Source organism: Eutrema salsugineum, unplaced genomic scaffold (genome assembly GCF_000478725.1).
Source record: "Eutrema salsugineum unplaced genomic scaffold, Eutsalg1_0 scaffold_2, whole genome shotgun sequence".
In the NCBI taxonomy this organism is placed as follows: Eukaryota; Viridiplantae; Streptophyta; class Magnoliopsida; order Brassicales; family Brassicaceae; genus Eutrema; species Eutrema salsugineum.
Genome location: NW_006256829.1, coordinates 8781120 through 8797273, shown reverse-complemented (window position 1 = coordinate 8797273; position 16154 = coordinate 8781120). Strand labels below are relative to the sequence as shown.

The 16154-nt window shown below is 38.0% G+C and overlaps 6 protein-coding genes across 7 annotated transcripts; 3 read left to right on the top strand and 3 right to left on the bottom strand.

Moving 5' to 3' along the window:
• The first annotated feature begins 2029 nt into the window (after window positions 1-2029).
• Window positions 2030-4884, top strand: LOC18016544 (zinc finger CCCH domain-containing protein 66). Its single transcript, XM_006400997.2, has 2 exons — window positions 2030-2166; window positions 2692-4884. Exon 2 carries the CDS (start codon window positions 2734-2736, stop codon window positions 4582-4584), a length of 1851 nt encoding a protein of 616 aa, XP_006401060.1. The 5' UTR covers window positions 2030-2166; window positions 2692-2733; the 3' UTR covers window positions 4585-4884.
• Window positions 4885-5075: 191 nt separating this feature from the next.
• On the bottom strand, window positions 5076-6318 carry LOC18016543. The gene is made up of 2 exons (XM_006400996.1): window positions 5478-6318; window positions 5076-5386 (listed from the first exon to the last, which is right to left on the bottom strand). Exons 1-2 carry the CDS (start codon window positions 6316-6318, stop codon window positions 5076-5078), a joined length of 1152 nt encoding a protein of 383 aa, XP_006401059.1.
• Window positions 6319-6937: 619 nt separating this feature from the next.
• Window positions 6938-8515, top strand: LOC18018591 (selT-like protein). Its single transcript, XM_006400995.2, has 4 exons — window positions 6938-7204; window positions 7288-7361; window positions 7792-8110; window positions 8216-8515. The coding sequence occupies exons 1-4, from the start codon at window positions 7022-7024 to the stop codon at window positions 8318-8320; spliced, it is 681 nt and encodes a 226-aa protein (XP_006401058.1). The 5' UTR covers window positions 6938-7021; the 3' UTR covers window positions 8321-8515.
• A 53-nt stretch (window positions 8516-8568) lies between these two features.
• LOC18018590 (protein PSY1) lies at window positions 8569-9191 on the bottom strand. Of its 2 annotated transcripts, none has more exons than XR_002899693.1 (2): window positions 8956-9191; window positions 8569-8864 (listed from the first exon to the last, which is right to left on the bottom strand). XR_002899693.1 is itself a non-coding variant. In XM_006400994.2 (2 exons), the coding sequence occupies exons 1-2, from the start codon at window positions 9038-9040 to the stop codon at window positions 8728-8730; spliced, it is 225 nt and encodes a 74-aa protein (XP_006401057.1). In that variant the 5' UTR covers window positions 9041-9176; the 3' UTR covers window positions 8569-8727. The 2 variants fall into 2 exon arrangements, 1 of the variants encoding a protein (XP_006401057.1); XM_006400994.2 differs by having other exon boundaries at window positions 8569-8867; window positions 8956-9176.
• A 1652-nt stretch (window positions 9192-10843) lies between these two features.
• LOC18018589 (gibberellin 2-beta-dioxygenase 8) lies at window positions 10844-13167 on the top strand. Its single transcript, XM_006400992.2, has 3 exons — window positions 10844-11386; window positions 12236-12572; window positions 12668-13167. Exons 1-3 carry the CDS (start codon window positions 10893-10895, stop codon window positions 12887-12889), a joined length of 1053 nt encoding a protein of 350 aa, XP_006401055.1. The 5' UTR covers window positions 10844-10892; the 3' UTR covers window positions 12890-13167.
• Window positions 13168-13183: 16 nt separating this feature from the next.
• Window positions 13184-15791, bottom strand: LOC18018588 (phosphoinositide phospholipase C 1). Its single transcript, XM_006400991.2, has 8 exons — window positions 15408-15791; window positions 15114-15310; window positions 14873-15008; window positions 14625-14801; window positions 14217-14543; window positions 13962-14117; window positions 13780-13866; window positions 13184-13667 (listed from the first exon to the last, which is right to left on the bottom strand). Exons 1-8 carry the CDS (start codon window positions 15711-15713, stop codon window positions 13368-13370), a joined length of 1686 nt encoding a protein of 561 aa, XP_006401054.1. The 5' UTR covers window positions 15714-15791; the 3' UTR covers window positions 13184-13367.
• Window positions 15792-16154: the final 363 nt, after the last annotated feature.

The following is a 16154-nucleotide window of genomic DNA, read 5'->3' as shown; positions in this document are numbered from 1 at the left end:
GCAGCATAAATCAAATCCAATGATGAAAATGGAGAAAGACATATTTGGCTACACGTGATGCAAAATATAATCTCTGAGGTATAAAATACCAAAGGCCGTCATGCTATATTCATTTACTAACTTATCCAACTTCAGTGGAGATTGTGAAGGTCTTTGCCAATAAAAATAGAAAATTTGCATAGAAGTTTATCCATTTATTTAAAGAATATGTCTATTAGGTTCCTAATCATAATATTTAGTATTTGCTAGATTATCATATCTAGATTTGTTATGATGTTCCACGATTAATTGAAGATATTTAGTAGAGGAAGTGTTTGATAAAATTTCATGAAAACAAAAGAAAAAGTCAATTAAAAAAAACTAACCAAAACAAGATCACTTTAAGAAAACAAGTAAACAATTAATTAATCTCTCAACATGTATATGGCCATAAAAAAAACCAAAAATCTAAACTAAACTTAAATTTGCTTTCAACATGTATATGGCCATCAAAAAAACCAAAAATCTAAACTAAACTTAAATTTTAAGCAATAGACAATATATTAAAATAAAACCCACACATGTGCGTGGGTATTCATCTAGTACAGTATAATGATAAACTAATTCTTCTTTTTTTTTTTGACTTATGATATACTAATATGATTTATTATTTAAAAAAACAGATTTATTATTTAGAAAACAGATTTATTCATTTAAAGTGTTTAGTTGCGGATCTAAAAAAATTTAGTTAGAGCATAAATTTATAAACATAAAAAACAAAATTTAGTTGGGGGTAACTTTTTCTTTTTATCATTAAATTAAAAATATTTTAATTAAATTTTTTTAAATATTTAAGAAAAAATAAAAAATAAAGTAAAGGGCACTTGATCCCATTATTGCTGCACTAGATCCCCCATGGTTGTGTTCTTATGTAATAATGTGAGGAGACCCAGTGGAGCAGCTTGGTTAATGCCACTGCAAAAACATTCATGGGTTTGGTTCACGCATTTGTATTTGGTCTGGTTGAATACAAAATAGTAGTTGCTATAAAAATCTCTTTAAAATATTAGTATAGTTCGATGTAGTAGTAGTAGTATTTTTTAAAAATATTAATATATCGTACAACATTCTCATGGATCACGTACCACCATCTTTATTCAGATTAATTAAAATATTATTATTAATTAATAATACAAGCACAGGGACAGAAAATACAAAGTTTGGTCAGGTTTGTTCGAATTCAAGCCATTACCGAAATTGAATATAACAATACCTTTAATCTTTTAGAATATTTATATATATATGTATCACCTAATCGTCTTTTTATTGGAATTGTCGACCGGAAACAACTGAACATAAAGGTCAATTTCTGGACTATATTGGACTTAAAATAACCAAACTTTATTTGTTGATCTCAGTTATCTAAACTTTGTGATATAATTTACATGAATAACTCAAATAGGCTATGACAAAAAAGTTGCTATCAAAACCCATTCGAGACGGTTCCGATTCTGTGTGTTCTCGTGTATGTTGGTTTCTTCTGAGCGGTGACAAGCCAATCAAAAAGCTGTTGTCGTATAACTTTATCTCACAGTCGGTCGTTTTAACTTTAGCTCGTGAATGGAGAAAAAAAGTAAGTAGCTCATTTTAAAAACATGCTGACGATGCATGGTTTCCACGTCATCCCACCAAAAACCGGAGAAATGCGTGAAGCGTGACAAAACCGATGAGCGCCGATCCTCTGCTTAAGGTATCACGTACACCTTCGCTTTTTTCAAACTTTAGATTTTTTTTTTTTTACAATTGAAAAACAAAAGTTTACATTTTTTCAAATTGAATGTAGACTTTTTTTTTAGTGAGAGGTGAAATAAATAGAAAAAGAAATAAAACGGAAAAAGACAAGAGAGAAAGAGGAGAGGAAGAAAGATGGAGATGGTGGTGGGTTTTACCCTTTAATTATTTAGTGTAAGCTTCGTTTTTTATTAATTTTCTTTGTAATATTTTGACCTTAAGAACTGAGAAGACAGTGACAAGGAGAAAAAGAAGAAAAAATAGAAAATAATTCGAGGAAAAAAGTCGGATTTGTTTTTCAATAAATTGGGTAGTTTAAAGGAAGTGAAGAGCGGTTTTGGTGGTGGTGGTCGAGAAAAGAGAGCGCTTTTTCTCTGCGATCAGATTTTCTCAGAGGTAGAAAACCTTTTCTCCTTTTTTTTTTATCTTTGATTACTAAGAAAATTATGATGAGAAAATCTGAGAAAACGATGAACCTGAATGAAAATTTGGGAGTTCCGTTTATGGATTGATTAGTCACTGAATTTTAGTTTGGCTTGCATAATTGTCCGTACATGATGTTTATTTTACTTTGTTTTTCGGTTTCTCAGGTTGTTTGTTTTTAATTGATTTGTTGATACGAAAATGAGTTAACAAAAGGGCATAGTTGTGTTCCCATGATTAGTTTTCGATGTTGCAAAAATGGTTAATTAAGGATCTGTTAGTGTTTATTTTTGGTTCTGTTTGTTTAAAGTTGGAAACTTTGTATCCCAACTAACGAACTCTTTCGTCTCTCCTCTCTCTAAGTTTTAATTAATCGTTTCTGCAGTTTTAAAATTCTGTTTTTCATGTATATGTTTATGTATACCTTAATTCAGAAGCAAAGATTCATCGTTGGTTTTGGCTCTGGATTTCAAAATATTTCTTCTTCAATCTTTGCAGTGAAATTTATCCAGCGGGAAAGTTTTGTTTTTTGCTTTTGCCATGGGAGACGATGAGCTGTCTCACATCAAATTCTCTCCTCTGCTAGAATCATCAGCATGCAATGATCTATCCGGATTCAAGTCTCTAGTTGAAGAAGAGGGTCTCGAGAGCATTGACCGGTCTGGTTTGTGGTATGGGAGGAGAATAGGATCAAAAGAGATGGGTTTTGAGGAGAGGACGCCTCTTATGGTTGCTGCGTTGTTTGGAAGCAAAGAGATCGTTGATTACATCATCAGTACTGGTCTTGTAGATGTGAACCGCTCTTGTGGCTCTGATGGTGCCACAGCGCTTCACTGTGCGGTCTCTGGCTTGTCTGCGAATAGCCTTGAAGTCGTTAGTCTTCTGCTGAACGGCTCTGCTGATCCGGATTCTTGTGATGCTTATGGTAACAAGCCTGTAGATATGATTTTCCCTTGTTTGAGTCCGGTTTTTAGCTCGAGGAAGAAGGTTTTGGAGCGTTTGTTGAAAGGAAGTAATGATTTGAATGAAGTGGAAGGGCAAGAAGAAGAAGAAGAGGAAGTAGAAGAGAGATCGGTTTCAGTTTCGCCTCCTCGGGGCTCTGAGAGGAAGGAGTATCCGGTTGATCCGACGCTTCCTGACATCAAGAACGGTGTCTATGGGACGGATGAGTTTAGGATGTATGCGTTCAAGATCAAGCCATGCTCTAGAGCGTACTCGCACGATTGGACTGAGTGCCCGTTTGTTCATCCTGGTGAGAACGCGAGGAGGCGTGATCCGAGGAAGTATCATTACAGCTGTGTCCCTTGTCCTGAGTTCCGTAAAGGGTCTTGCTCCAGAGGCGATTCTTGCGAGTATGCACACGGTATCTTCGAGTGCTGGCTTCACCCTGCTCAGTACCGGACCCGTCTCTGCAAGGACGAGACGAATTGCTCGAGAAGAGTTTGCTTCTTTGCCCACAAACCCGAGGAGCTGCGTCCCTTGTACCCTTCAACTGGTTCTGGTGTTCCTTCCCCACGGTCTTCCTTCTCGTCTTGCAACTCCTCTGCTTTTGACATGGGACCTATCAGCCCACTTCCTCCTCTGAGTCCTAACGGCGTATCAACCACACCTCCTTTAAGTCCTAATGGCGTTTCCTCTCCTATGAATGGCGGGAAAACGTGGATGAACTGGCCTAGCATTACCCCTCCTGCATTGCAGCTTCCAGGGAGCAGATTGAAATCTGCCTTGAACGCAAGAGAAATCGATTTCTCTGAAGAGATTCAGAGTCTTCCTTCTCCAACGATATGGAACAACAACAACACGCCTGTATCAGCTGCTTCATCTCCGTTCTCTGGAAAGGGCATGAACAGGCTTGCAGGAGGTGGAATGAGCCCGGTTAATGGCCTCAGCGATATGTTCGGTGCAGATGATAATACGTCCGGTTTGCAGATCCGACGCAGCGTTATTAACCCGCAGCTGCATCCCAACAGTCTTTCTTCATCTCCCGTGGGAGTGAATTCTCCGTTCTCGATGGATTCCTCCACAGTCTTGGCTTCAAGAGCAGCTGCGTTTGCTAAACAACGAAGCCAGAGCTTCATAGAACGCAGCAATGGACTGAATCACAGTCCTGCAATCCCTTCCATGACTACAACTTGTCTAAACGATTGGGGCTCATTGGACGGAAAACTTGACTGGAGCGTCCATGGAGACGAGCTACAGAAGCTCAGGAAATCTACTTCTTTCCGTCTGAGAGCAGGCGGCATTGAATCAAGACTGCCCATTGAAGGAACAGGGCTCGAGGAACCAGACGTTTCTTGGGTGGAGCCGCTGGTTAAAGAGCCAGCGGAGACAAGACTAGCTCCTGTTTGGATGGAGCAATCATTCATGGAGACAGAACAGACCGTGGCTTAGATCAAAAGTTTTGGACTTCGTTCACCGTTGCACAAGAAGCAGAGAAAGAGGATGGAAAAAATTACGAGGTCGTTGCTAATCTATTACATTTTATTTTTTCAATGTTTGTTTTTTTTCTTTAGAATAAAAAGAAAAAGAAAAATTCTTGGGGATAAAAGAGAGTTTGTTTGTATCTCTCGTCTCCAAGGAAAAACAGAGGTGAAGAGGTTTCAACACCAAAAGAAACCTTAAATCACCTCACTTCCTTGATTCTTTACTATTCACAATGAGTAATCAATTATTATTTTTCTTTCTTGACAATCACTCTGTTCTGTTATTGAGCTGTTTTCCCTCATGTTGTTACTTTCCCTAACCGAACCAATCATAAACGGTATTTTATTTGGTTTAATGGAGCCCAGAACCGGATCAAAACCGGTATGAGCTAAGCAGAGGAGTCCAAAGACTTGAAAATATGTTTAGTAGGTAATATAATTGGAAGACAGAAAAATTCTTTACATTTCTGAAGTTAGGGAAAGTGTTGTAACTGTTTCTTCTAGGAGTTGATCTAAGATATTTGAGACTATATCTTCGCTTATGATTCCTTCTAAATCTTCGAGCTTTGAACCTTTTCTGTAAACCCAATTCGACCCTTCAAGCTCAGATACAGTGAGTCTGCAAATCATGAGCCACATCTCTTGGTAGCCATGAAGTCGGATTTCTGACTCTCTTGATATGTTGGTCAGTGCGATGTGATCTTCTTGAATTGTTTCATTACTTTTACTAGATTCGAGCTCCGAAGATAAACGTCTTCTTGAAGTGTTCTCTGTTACAAGGGAACAAAATATGCTTGAACACAAGAAAAGAACCCAAGTGCGTAAGATTATCTCAATTTTGAAATTTGAATAATCACCAACCTTGTTCTGGAGTTACTCGACCAGCGAACCGATCATAATCAAGAACCGAAACAGGGCTCGAATCATTGCAGCTTCCACACTCTTCTTCCTCCTTCATTGATCTCACTTCACAATTGACTAAATCTCCATCTCTGGACCAAGGGCCATAGCTCTTGATCCAATTCTTCTTCTCGACGTTCTCAGTGATGTTCTGTCTCAACTTAAGTTCTCTTCTTTTTCTTCTGTTCTTACGATTCTCCTTTCTACGCTGCTTCAATTCTCCCATCTCAAGCATCTCGCTTCCTGGTGAAACGTTCATGGCGTTGATGTTGTTCTCTTTACCCTCTATACGTGTTTGATTCTCTGTTTCGCTTTGATTCTCTTTTGTTCCTCGTCTCTTCTTACATTTTCTTGTCCCCAGCTGCTTCAATTCTCCAAAACCCTCCTCATTTCTATCCTTCTCGAAGCTGAGAATGAAGAAATTATCATCTTCAAGCTCAACATACTCCTGAAGCTTGTGCGAATCCAAAGTGGACTTAACTCTTCTATGCTTTCCCTGAATCTCATCGTTGTCCCTCTCCAAATAATCAACAGAATTCACCGAACGGCTCCTTGAGACGACTCTGGTTTTGTCATCTACCGGAATTGAGTCCAAGCCCATGAGCCTCGCCACAGCTCCTCTGGCTCTGAGTGGTTCGGAGCCGAAATCAGGAGACTTGAAACCCGGTTCAGTGATTTGATCAGATGGGTATGTAGAAGAAGTGCCGGAACAGAGAAATCTTTGAAGAATCAGAGAGAAACAGCCGAAAGGATGAGTCTTTGAGCTGAGTGAGAGCGAAGAAGACGATGACTTCATCTTCATGGTCTTTGCCTATTGTGTCAGTGTCTCGAAACTAACGGAGAAGTAACGCAGAAAGAAAATTACTTTTCTCTTTACTTTTTTCGGTTAAGTGATGGGGAGCAACAAAAAGTGTGAACAAAACAGAGCGGGATCTAGGATTTGAACTACTTAAGTTATTTCAGTCCAAACAAAAAACAAAAAAGAAAACACAGTCAGCTCCTTTTGTTTTCACTTTTTGTGATATTAAGAGCAACAGAGAACAGTAGAGATACTGTGTATTGCACGCGCTTTGACAAGTCAATTCCCCGGAGAACTTCATGTCGTCCGGTGCCGCTTTTGTGTAACAACCTCTGTCACTTTTTTCTTTTTTTTTGATTATTTTTTACAGCCTAATCGAGATAAATTGTAAGATTGGGTACTAAATTGTCAATTTAAAAAATTTTGTGCCTAACTTCATGAAAAAATAAAAATGTAAACCGTTTTATGTACTTTCATTTGATTTGAGTCCAGTCGGGGTGCAAATGTAATCAAATATAAATATGGGGTAGTTAAGCGAAATTGTATAAAGTCAAAGCGTCAGCAATGGATAGGATAGTGATATTCCAGCATCCAAACAAAGGTTATACATATATATGTTATTTCTCTTGTTCTTCTTCTATCGGCTTTTACACTTCTTCCCTCGTTCTCTCTTCTGACTCTGATCAACGAAGATTTATATTCTACCATGGACAAGGCACAGTTGATCTTGTTGGGATTACCGATATTCTTGTTTTGTTCGGATCTCTTCAACCTTTTCACTCCTCCGCCTCCGAAACCTCAGCATCACCGTCCACACCAGCCACCGCATATCCCGCACCACCAGCGTCCGGCTGTGTTCATCCCTGAAACCTTAGATTTTCCTTCACAGGTAAAATTTCTTGTATTTCACATCGATTCACTCCGGTTTAATCTATCTCTCAGTTATCGCTTTTTTACCTTCCTCTTTTGCAGAAGCCAAACAGCTTTGGATCAATTGGATATGGTAACACCGTAGAGATCAACTTCTGCGTCTCCTGTTCTTTCAAGTAATTTTGGATTTCTTCCTTTGAATTGCCTGGATTTGCGATCGGATTTGGGGAATTCAATTTGATACGATCATTGCTTTCTTATTTGGTTTTTTGTTTCAATGTTACTTCTTGTAATTTAGTTTCGGGTTTGTAGTAAGTATTCTAATGTAGTCAGAAAACCTTTTACGCAAGCTTCTAAGTGAGGTTCTGGAAGAAAAATCAGGCCTAGTTATAGTCAGATAGTTGAACATCCTACTTAATCTGTCAGCAAGTCATTGCCTTTTAGGCAGTTTCAGTGTCTTCAAGAAGTAAGTCATTGGATGTATGTTAAAAGCTGATACCTTTAGAACTTCTCCGTAAAAGGCATAATTATAGCTTTTGACAGTGTGTGACTGGTGTTTCTGCAAGTTTTAAAAGCTTGTTCTCGCCAATTCTGTTTTATTTGTAGGGGAACTGCAGTGACCATGAAGAAGATGTTAGAGACGGCTTTTCCCGGTTTAGATGTGATTCTCGCAAACTACCCGACACCAGCACCAAAGCGCCTTCTAGCTAAGGTTGTGCCGGTTGCTCAGATGGGAGTTATTGGTATGATAGTTGCAGGTGATCGTATCTTTCCCTTGATTGGAATTACGCAGCCACCTGCTTGGTTCAACTCCTTGAGGGCCAATAGATTTGGATCCATGGCTTCCACTTGGCTTATCGGAAACTTTCTGCAGTCTTACCTTCAAAGCTCAGGCGCCTTTGAAGTTCACTGCAACGGGGAACTGGTTAGTATTTATTAACTCACTATCAACGTTCCAAAATGATTTACAGGTATATTAAGAACTGAAGATCAGTCACAGTAACTTCTACGATTCGGTACTTGTATACAGGTTTTCTCTAAATTGAAAGAAGGTAGATTCCCGGGAGAGATCGAGCTGCGAGATCTCATCAGTAAGACTTTAACAAGACCTAGCATCGTCGCAGGTAGCTACTGAAGTAGTATCATCAGAAGCTTTCGATATGAAAGGTATAGAAAAAGGTGGAACCTTTCGTGAAGTTCCTCAAGTATTGAAGAAGGTTTCGACTTCATCTGCCAAAAGTATCTTAATGTTTTAATTAACATCATGTTCACCAGTCCCGGTTTTGTCAGTTGATGTAGCACATACCTTGTTCACTTGGTTTAACTAGTTCTACTCTTTGATTCAAATTGGAAAATAAAGGTATGAAATCATAGCCCATCTTCAAGAAAAAAGAAATTACCTGGAAATGACTGAGAAATATGATCATATCAATATACAGATTGGAGAAAGTTGTTGAAACTGAGAATTTCATTTTATCTCAGACAAACAGAACATTTAAACAAGAGGAGTGCTTCCCTTCAGGGTAAGTATCTAAACTTAAGTCATCCTCTGCCGAGGCTGTGTTGGCCGGAGGTTGCCGGAGGAACGCCGGGATTATGTTTTGGATTTGCAGAGGGGTCACCGTAATCCTCGACGTTCACCATCAACGACCTTCTTTCTATTTCAATCTTCCCCATCCCTACTAAAAAAAACAAACGAAATCAATCAGAAATCCAACATGAGATTTCGATCGAAACAAGAAAACAAAAAAGAGAAGAAGAAATCCGAACCTGAAATGGAAACAAAGTTACGGGCTGAAGATGTAATTGTAAGCGTCAACACGATACACACAACAAGACGAACTACAAAATTCATCTCTCTTCTCTCTCTCTTTGTCTGATAAAATTAGAAAAAAAAAGAAAGCTTTTAAGTAATCTTAAAAATCTTCTGTTACAGATTCGTGTCGTGCCCGCCCTATATATTTACAAAGAAACGACAACTGAGTGTTTTGTTGTGTTTATCCAAACTAATTTACTTCTCAAATCTCAATCAATATATAATATAAATATATAATTGAGAAGGGAAAAACCAAAAAAAAAGTATGCGGATATGGAAAAAGGTCAGAGGAGACCAAGAAAATGAGGACACGTGTCATGGGAAATGCGGGAGTGGAGAGATGACGTGTGCAAAGCGTGGTGCCACGTATGCCACATCATCGCCAAGCAAGTGGAATTGTGGAAGGCAGAGCATAAGAGATAGGGACTGTCACTGTGTATTTTGTGGTTCGTCAACGCTTATTAATGAATTTACGATAATATCCTTCTCCCACCCCCAACCCTTTTTGTTGACTTTCTTGCCCATATATATAATATACTCCTTTATGGCCCGGTTTACTACTTACTACAGACCTCTCAAGCCGGTCATACCCGTCCAGTCTGACCCGTCACACGATGTGGTTTAAAACTTTTTTTGGATTTGTGACCAAATGGACTAAAATAGTATATGCATGTGTCTATTCCCCTTAATCTTGCAGGTTATTCTGGCCTTCTGGGTAGATGATAGTTTATTAGATAAGATATAAAACAAAGCTAACTAACCAACAGTTAGTAGGAAAAAGTATAAATGGATCTTCTTAATATATAACCATTGAATCTTGGACCTTAATCCAAACTGATCCCCAAAAGCATTCAATATTTTTGCTGCTTACTGTATTTACAGTGATTGATCATGATTGATATTGTAGTCGAATGACTCCAACCATATCTAGTCTCTTAACTTTATGAATTTTTCAGCTAGTAAAATACCATACATTGGTTTAAAGTACAAAAAAAAAAAAATTCAATATTCTCTATTTCTTTTTATTTTTTGCTCTAGGGATTTAATTTAGATTTTGTTGTAGATATAACGTTAAACGCCGCAATATTGAAATCCGAATCGCAGCTTACACTCACGAAAAGAAACTAACAAACATTTTTTACCAAACAAAAAAAAAGAAATAATGCATTCTCGTGCATACCACAATTGACTAAACCTGAAACGGATCATATTCGTGTATGTTTATGTATTATGATGGATTCGTTGTGACTTCCACAACAGAACCAACAGCTCATCACATTAGAACGAATTTCAACAGAATTCTTTTTTAAAAAGTCGATTGGGGATTCTTGGTATAAATTTGTTTCTAATTCATTTTATAAGCTTCTAACCGAGCTCCAGATTAAACTAATAGGAAATGAGAACCAAAAACAACTGTTGTATGGGTGTCAATATAAGTTCTTCTGATTTTCATTTAAGACCATACAAAAAGAAAACAAAGTTTTGATTCATTTAGAAAGTATATAGAAAAGAGTATTGGAATTTTACGAGATGGACCGACAGCTATGAAGATATGGTACACGTATCCATCTAGCATGCATAATAGTCTCTTTGTTTAGACAGAATCTAGCTATGCCTTATTTGTGTTACAAATGTAAATCCGTGACAAGCGACATTTAATTGTCTTCATATTATTAGGAAATATAGACCGAAATTTTCACATCAGACATAATAACTTAGTAAAAAAGGACAAATTATTTATAATTAATTAATCATAAGCAAAATACAACTGTCATTAATACCAATACAATTGTTTATAAGTAATTTATTGAAATTCAGTGAAAGAAAAAAAAAGATAGATAAAGAAGATCTAAAGAGAGGAAGAGAGCCTAAGACTTTCATCGGCGGAGCGATGAGCATCAGTGACTCATATCCACCGGCTTTCCGGCGTGTAATCAACGACGGAGATCCTCCAGCTACGCCAGAGATCGAACCGGTTCTTGTCGGGGACAAGGATATCCCTATACCGGTTATCGATTTGGAGCGTTTGGACAAGGAGATACTAACAGAGGCATGCAAAGAGTGGGGAATATTCCGTCTGGAGAATCACGGAGTACCGTTGGCGTTGACGTCAAAGCTTCAGGAGATCTCGGAATCGTTGCTGAGTCTGCCGTTTGAGAACAAACGAGAATTGTTCACCGCCGTTAAGTCTCCGTTATCGTATTTCTGGGGAACACCCGCTCTAAATCGTTTGGGAGATGCACTTAAGAGAGGAACTCAAGCTTCGAACGTGAACATGGTCGAAGGTTTCAACGTCCCTCTCTCTTCTCTCTCGAAGCTTCCAGCTTCTACTTCTTGTGATGATGATGATGATGATGCTCAACATTCAAGACTAGAGTCTTTCAGGTAATTAATACACGATGTCGTTTTCTTTTTCCTCAGATACTGGTTAATAAATTATTAATGTTTTTTCTACTTAATTAATTAATCAATTAGTCAACATTTATAGTGCTCAGTAATTGAAATTTAGCTAGCTAATGTACATATGTCCTATAAGTCTATTATCTATAGTCTTATATAACAAACCATATAATAATCTTTCAATGAACGTGGTCATATTAAATTTCGAGATGTGTATATGATATTAAAATCATATTTATTGAAGTCCACCAAAAACCAGTCATTATCTCTTGTAGTTATGGTATGTGTGGGGGTGTAGACTGTAGAGTTGACGACGAACAGTACGTGTCACGTGCATGGCGTTTTGATTGACGAGATGTTTACTTTTTTTTGTTTGCGTAATATGCTTTTCTAAAAGAAATTAATTTAAATCCGGGTTAGTGCTCCTATTATGAGACGTTTACTGAAAATTAACCACTTCATTATAGTTTTTGGCCACTGTATTCTACTAAACTCAAACAGTGGTTTTCTTAACATTTTACCCCCAACAAAAAAAAAAAAAAATTGGCAGCATTTGAAAATGCCTAAAATGGTAAACCGTAGCGGCTTGGTAGTATCATTCTAAATAGATATGATTGAATCCAACACCTTTATTTCATTTTGAAAAAAAAATGCCACGTTGTATATGCACGTAGTTTTCCACGTAGTCTTGATTTCAGCATTCCAATCTTGTTGTAACGCCTGTGAACCATTGCGCTAAATGTTAATACAGCTTGTTAATATTTGCGGATCCACCATTATTTCTAATTCATTGGTATTCTTAATGCTTCCGTGCTGTGACTTGTGAGCGTGCAGAGTGTTGATGGAGGAATATGGAAGGCACATAACAAGAATTGCCGTAACCTTATTTCATGCTATAGCACAAACTCTGAACCTAGAATTATCCGGTGACCGGAGATCAGAATACTTATCGGAGTCCACAGGGCTCATAAGGGTTTACCGGTATCCCTCCAGCTCCTCTGGTGAGACAGCCGGAGAAGCTCTGGGGATGGAAGTCCACACGGATAGTTCGGTGATCTCAGTATTAAAAGAAGATGAAACTGGAGGGCTTGAGATCATGAAAGGTGAAGAATGGTTCCGTGTAGAACCTGTTGCTAATACTCTCATCGTCAGTCTCGGAGATATGATGCAGGTAAACTAAACGTATTCTTGAGTTTGGTCGACTCTATATATATATAATCATTTGATCGATGTATATATATATTACAAAAAATCATATACAATCAGGTGATAAGCGACGATGCGTACAAGAGTGTGAAGCATAGAGTGAAGAAGAAGGATATAAAGAGAGACAGATACTCGGTGTGTTATTTTGTGTTCCCACAAAGAGATTGCGTGATAAAGTCATCAAAATATAAGCCATTCACTTACTCAGAGTTTGAAGCTCAAGTTCAGGCGGATATTCAGTCCATTGGGACCAAGATTGGCCTTCCTAGATTCACACCCTAATTAAATCTCCACTCTTTCTCTGATCGTGTCGGAAAATTTAGTATCCAATGGTAACAAATACATAGTACTGGTATATTCTAAAATACTAGCTAGTATATTCTAAAATTGTTTTATGGCATACTGAAGTCATTGCTTTAGTGATAATTGCCATAATGAAGCAATTTTGCTTTAGTGTGATTTAGCATAATGCAATATTGCTTTAGTGTGAATTGCAATAATGAAAGCAATTTTGTGTTAGTGGTTAGTGGACCACATCAACTGCTTAAAACAAATTTTATTCTCTTTATCAGCTACTTGAAGTTTGAACAAACTGTCGATGATACTAAAATCATTAACTTTTTTTATATAGCATGCTGATCTTAATCAAATACATTTTCCTCTTATTATCATGTGGCTTAATACGACCAGCTAATGTGTACCGACACTTAACTTAATGACACGAGTGTCGGTACACATTAACATCATCAAAAGAAAACGACTAACGAGGTTCCAAGACAAACCGGACGAGCAGTCTCACGTGCTTGAAAACCTCTCCGGCACGATCGTGGAGATGGACAGCACGAATCCCTGGCCTGAGCTCCGACAAGGGAAGGCACGTCTGCCCGGCGAAATCGTTCTGAGTGTTACTGTCGTAGTCTTTGACTGTGATACAAAGAAGCGCTAACTCAGGAACACGCAACGGGAACTCGAACTCTTTGTCCCAAACCGGAAACCATTCGTCCGTATCTGTTTCTGTTCTGTAACTTTTTGTGTCTAAAGGTATCCCTGCGATTCCGATCTGAAAGAAAATAAACAACAACAATAGGTAAGTCAGGTGACTTGATAGGCAAGAAACATAATTAGGGCTCTTGAGAAACGAAACTTATTTAGTTATTTTATTAGCTGCTTGCCTTAGCATAGAAATCCGGAGGAGAGTATCGATCAAAGTGATCTTGAGGAAAATCCAGATTCCATCCTTCTCCAGTGTAGATCTTTACCTACTCATACGCCATATACACAAAGCTAATTAGATGGATGCTTTCTTTTACCTCAAGAAACGTAGACAGAGAAGAAACAGAAACAAGGACAAAACCTTAAGAGTTGTCTTGATCGGGAGGTTTTGACTGCAAGGGTCAAAGATTTCACCATTAGGACCATTGGAGAGCATAAAATCAGGCTTTTTCACATAGCCACATCCACCATTGGCTTTAAACATTCCTTGCATCATCCACAAATACTTGTCATGACTCTGCATTTACACAATACCCAAGTAAAATTGGTGTATACACTAATCTTTCCTTTTTCTATTGAAAATCTATGTTTATAGTAGAGAGGAGAGATCTCTTACTTGCATATTGAAAGCAACCATCTGAGCACCATGAATCCATCCAACAAGAGGATCATAGTTTGATGAGTCAAAACGTGTAGTCTTGGGAAAAATTCTAAGAATATTCCGCTGCGTGAACTTTACTAAATCCGGTCCACGAGTTTTAGCCAGAGTCTCAAGCCACTGCTCGCTCATGCTTAGCCGTATGACTCGGTTAGGATCTCCATTCAAGCAGTTCTTTAATCCTCCTTTACGGTTCCCAGCGTGAATCGAGATCAAGTCTCTGTATTCGACCGCTACACTCTCCTCATCTTCATCTTGAATCTCTTCTTCTGCATCTGCAACTTTCTGTCACAACACAAATCTCTCAAGACAACATTAAGAAACACTTATGGTTACTTTAATTACTATGTTTTTTGTTATTCTTACTTTAGATTTAACGGATTCATCTGTTGTAGAACTTTGAGAGATTTGGGTCTGGAGATACTCTTTTGGTGGCTTTGTTGAGATTACAATCTTATTCTTGAGTAGTTCTGGTGAAGGAAAAGACTGTATATGTTCGTCCGTACATCGAAACAATGTTCCTCCAAAAGTCTTACTCACCATCTGTAAACATATTCACCATTAATAAAACTCAGTGTTCTAAACAAGATTCCTATGATTTATCAGAATCTTACCTTAGCGACTTTCTTCTGAAGATTTGGAGGCAAATGGTCTTCTAAAGTAAGCACGACAGGATAATCAGACACCTGAAACGCGTTCTCCTTTACCGCGTTTAGACATTTCTGCAGTTCTTCGGTACTTGTTAACGTCCTGAGATCATCAACAAAACACAATCAAGAAACTGTATATAGAAACTTCTCCAAGAACTGAATTTATTGAGAGGTTCAAGAAACGTTTTAGTAGAAAGATTCAGACCCGCCATGACGAACTTCAGCTTCGTTTCCAGAAGAGTTAGGCCATAAATCAAGCTCGATGACACGAACTCCTCTTCTCAGAGCTTTGACAATCGGCACTACGCTGCTTCTACTGTTGAGTTGATTCCCAGTCAAGTAAGAGTTATGTCCCGTGTACAAGAAGTAATGCGATAAAGGCTGATTCATATCTTGCCAAACCTGAAAAACCAAAATTCAATAGAAAACAGATTCAACTTAACAAGAGATTCTCTCTCTCTCTCTGAAAGTAAAAACAGAGCTTATCTTAAATGTTTACCTCACGGGTCAGAGGCAATGGAGAGTTGAAATCACTGAGCAGATAACGGTAGAACCCTTCAAGATGAAGTCCACGAGGGTGGAAAACGCCGTGGTGTTTGAGCCTGTGGAATATATCCTTCACGTAGTTTGAATCTGCGTGGGTTTCTCCTTGAACTTGGAGCACGAATCTGAGCATCTCATCTGCAGACATCCTGCCGTCTTGGGAGTACTCGTTGAAGAGTTTCTTGATTTCTTCTGGTGGCTCACTTGATTTCACCTTGAAGTTTCTTACACAGCAGAAACACACTTTGAATGATTCCTTCATGTTTTTTTTTTCTGGTAAAGTTAAGCCAGGTAGAGGGAAAAGAGAAAATAGAGAGATTTTATTTGCTGTTCATGTTTGTGAAACACATGTATTCTTCAAATAAAGTGAGTACTTATCCTGATGTGATGATCTCAAGAAACCTCAATAAATAGTGAGTTGAAAATTTTTCTTATCACAAAATATAAAAAAAAAAAGGAAAAAAAAATTGTAGCAGAGAAATGATCTGTCGGCTGTTTGAATTGAAGTTGGTATTTAAAGCCAAACAGAGCCGTTGACTTAAACAGAACCGTTGACCAAAAGTTTATTAAAACCGTGGTAGAGTCTATTGGCCAATACCTGAGCAACTGGTGGAGATCACACGATATGGTAGTTAGCCGTCACACCATATAAAAAAGATCAAAACTTTATTTATCATTTACTAGCAATTTTTGTTTTTTTTTT

What these genes read in the sequence shown, in the direction of transcription:
- LOC18018591 (XM_006400995.2), top strand. Translation starts at nt 7,022, where the DNA reads ATGGACAAGGCACAGTTGATCTTGTTGGGATTACCGATATTCTTGTTT. An exon ending in TGCGTCTCCTGTTCTTTCAA is followed by an intron (nt 7,362 to 7,791) that starts GTAATTTTGGAT and finishes TTTTATTTGTAG; the next exon opens with GGGAACTGCAGTGACCATGA. An exon ending in TTCACTGCAACGGGGAACTG is followed by an intron (nt 8,111 to 8,215) that starts GTTAGTATTTAT and finishes ACTTGTATACAG; the next exon opens with GTTTTCTCTAAATTGAAAGA.
- LOC18018590 (XM_006400994.2), bottom strand. Translation starts at nt 9,040, where the DNA reads ATGAATTTTGTAGTTCGTCTTGTTGTGTGTATCGTGTTGACGCTTACA. An exon ending in TAACTTTGTTTCCATTTCAG is followed by an intron (nt 8,868 to 8,955) that starts GTTCGGATTTCT and finishes TGTTTTTTTTAG; the next exon opens with TAGGGATGGGGAAGATTGAA.
- LOC18016544 (XM_006400997.2), top strand. Translation starts at nt 2,734, where the DNA reads ATGGGAGACGATGAGCTGTCTCACATCAAATTCTCTCCTCTGCTAGAA.
- LOC18016543 (XM_006400996.1), bottom strand. Translation starts at nt 6,318, where the DNA reads ATGAAGATGAAGTCATCGTCTTCTTCGCTCTCACTCAGCTCAAAGACT. An exon ending in TCGAGTAACTCCAGAACAAG is followed by an intron (nt 5,387 to 5,477) that starts GTTGGTGATTAT and finishes CCCTTGTAACAG; the next exon opens with AGAACACTTCAAGAAGACGT.
- LOC18018589 (XM_006400992.2), top strand. Translation starts at nt 10,893, where the DNA reads ATGAGCATCAGTGACTCATATCCACCGGCTTTCCGGCGTGTAATCAAC. An exon ending in TCAAGACTAGAGTCTTTCAG is followed by an intron (nt 11,387 to 12,235) that starts GTAATTAATACA and finishes GTGAGCGTGCAG; the next exon opens with AGTGTTGATGGAGGAATATG. An exon ending in GTCTCGGAGATATGATGCAG is followed by an intron (nt 12,573 to 12,667) that starts GTAAACTAAACG and finishes ATATACAATCAG; the next exon opens with GTGATAAGCGACGATGCGTA.
- LOC18018588 (XM_006400991.2), bottom strand. Translation starts at nt 15,713, where the DNA reads ATGAAGGAATCATTCAAAGTGTGTTTCTGCTGTGTAAGAAACTTCAAG. An exon ending in ATGAATCCGTTAAATCTAAA is followed by an intron (nt 14,544 to 14,624) that starts GTAAGAATAACA and finishes GTGTTGTGACAG; the next exon opens with AAAGTTGCAGATGCAGAAGA. An exon ending in TGGTTGCTTTCAATATGCAA is followed by an intron (nt 14,118 to 14,216) that starts GTAAGAGATCTC and finishes GTGTAAATGCAG; the next exon opens with AGTCATGACAAGTATTTGTG.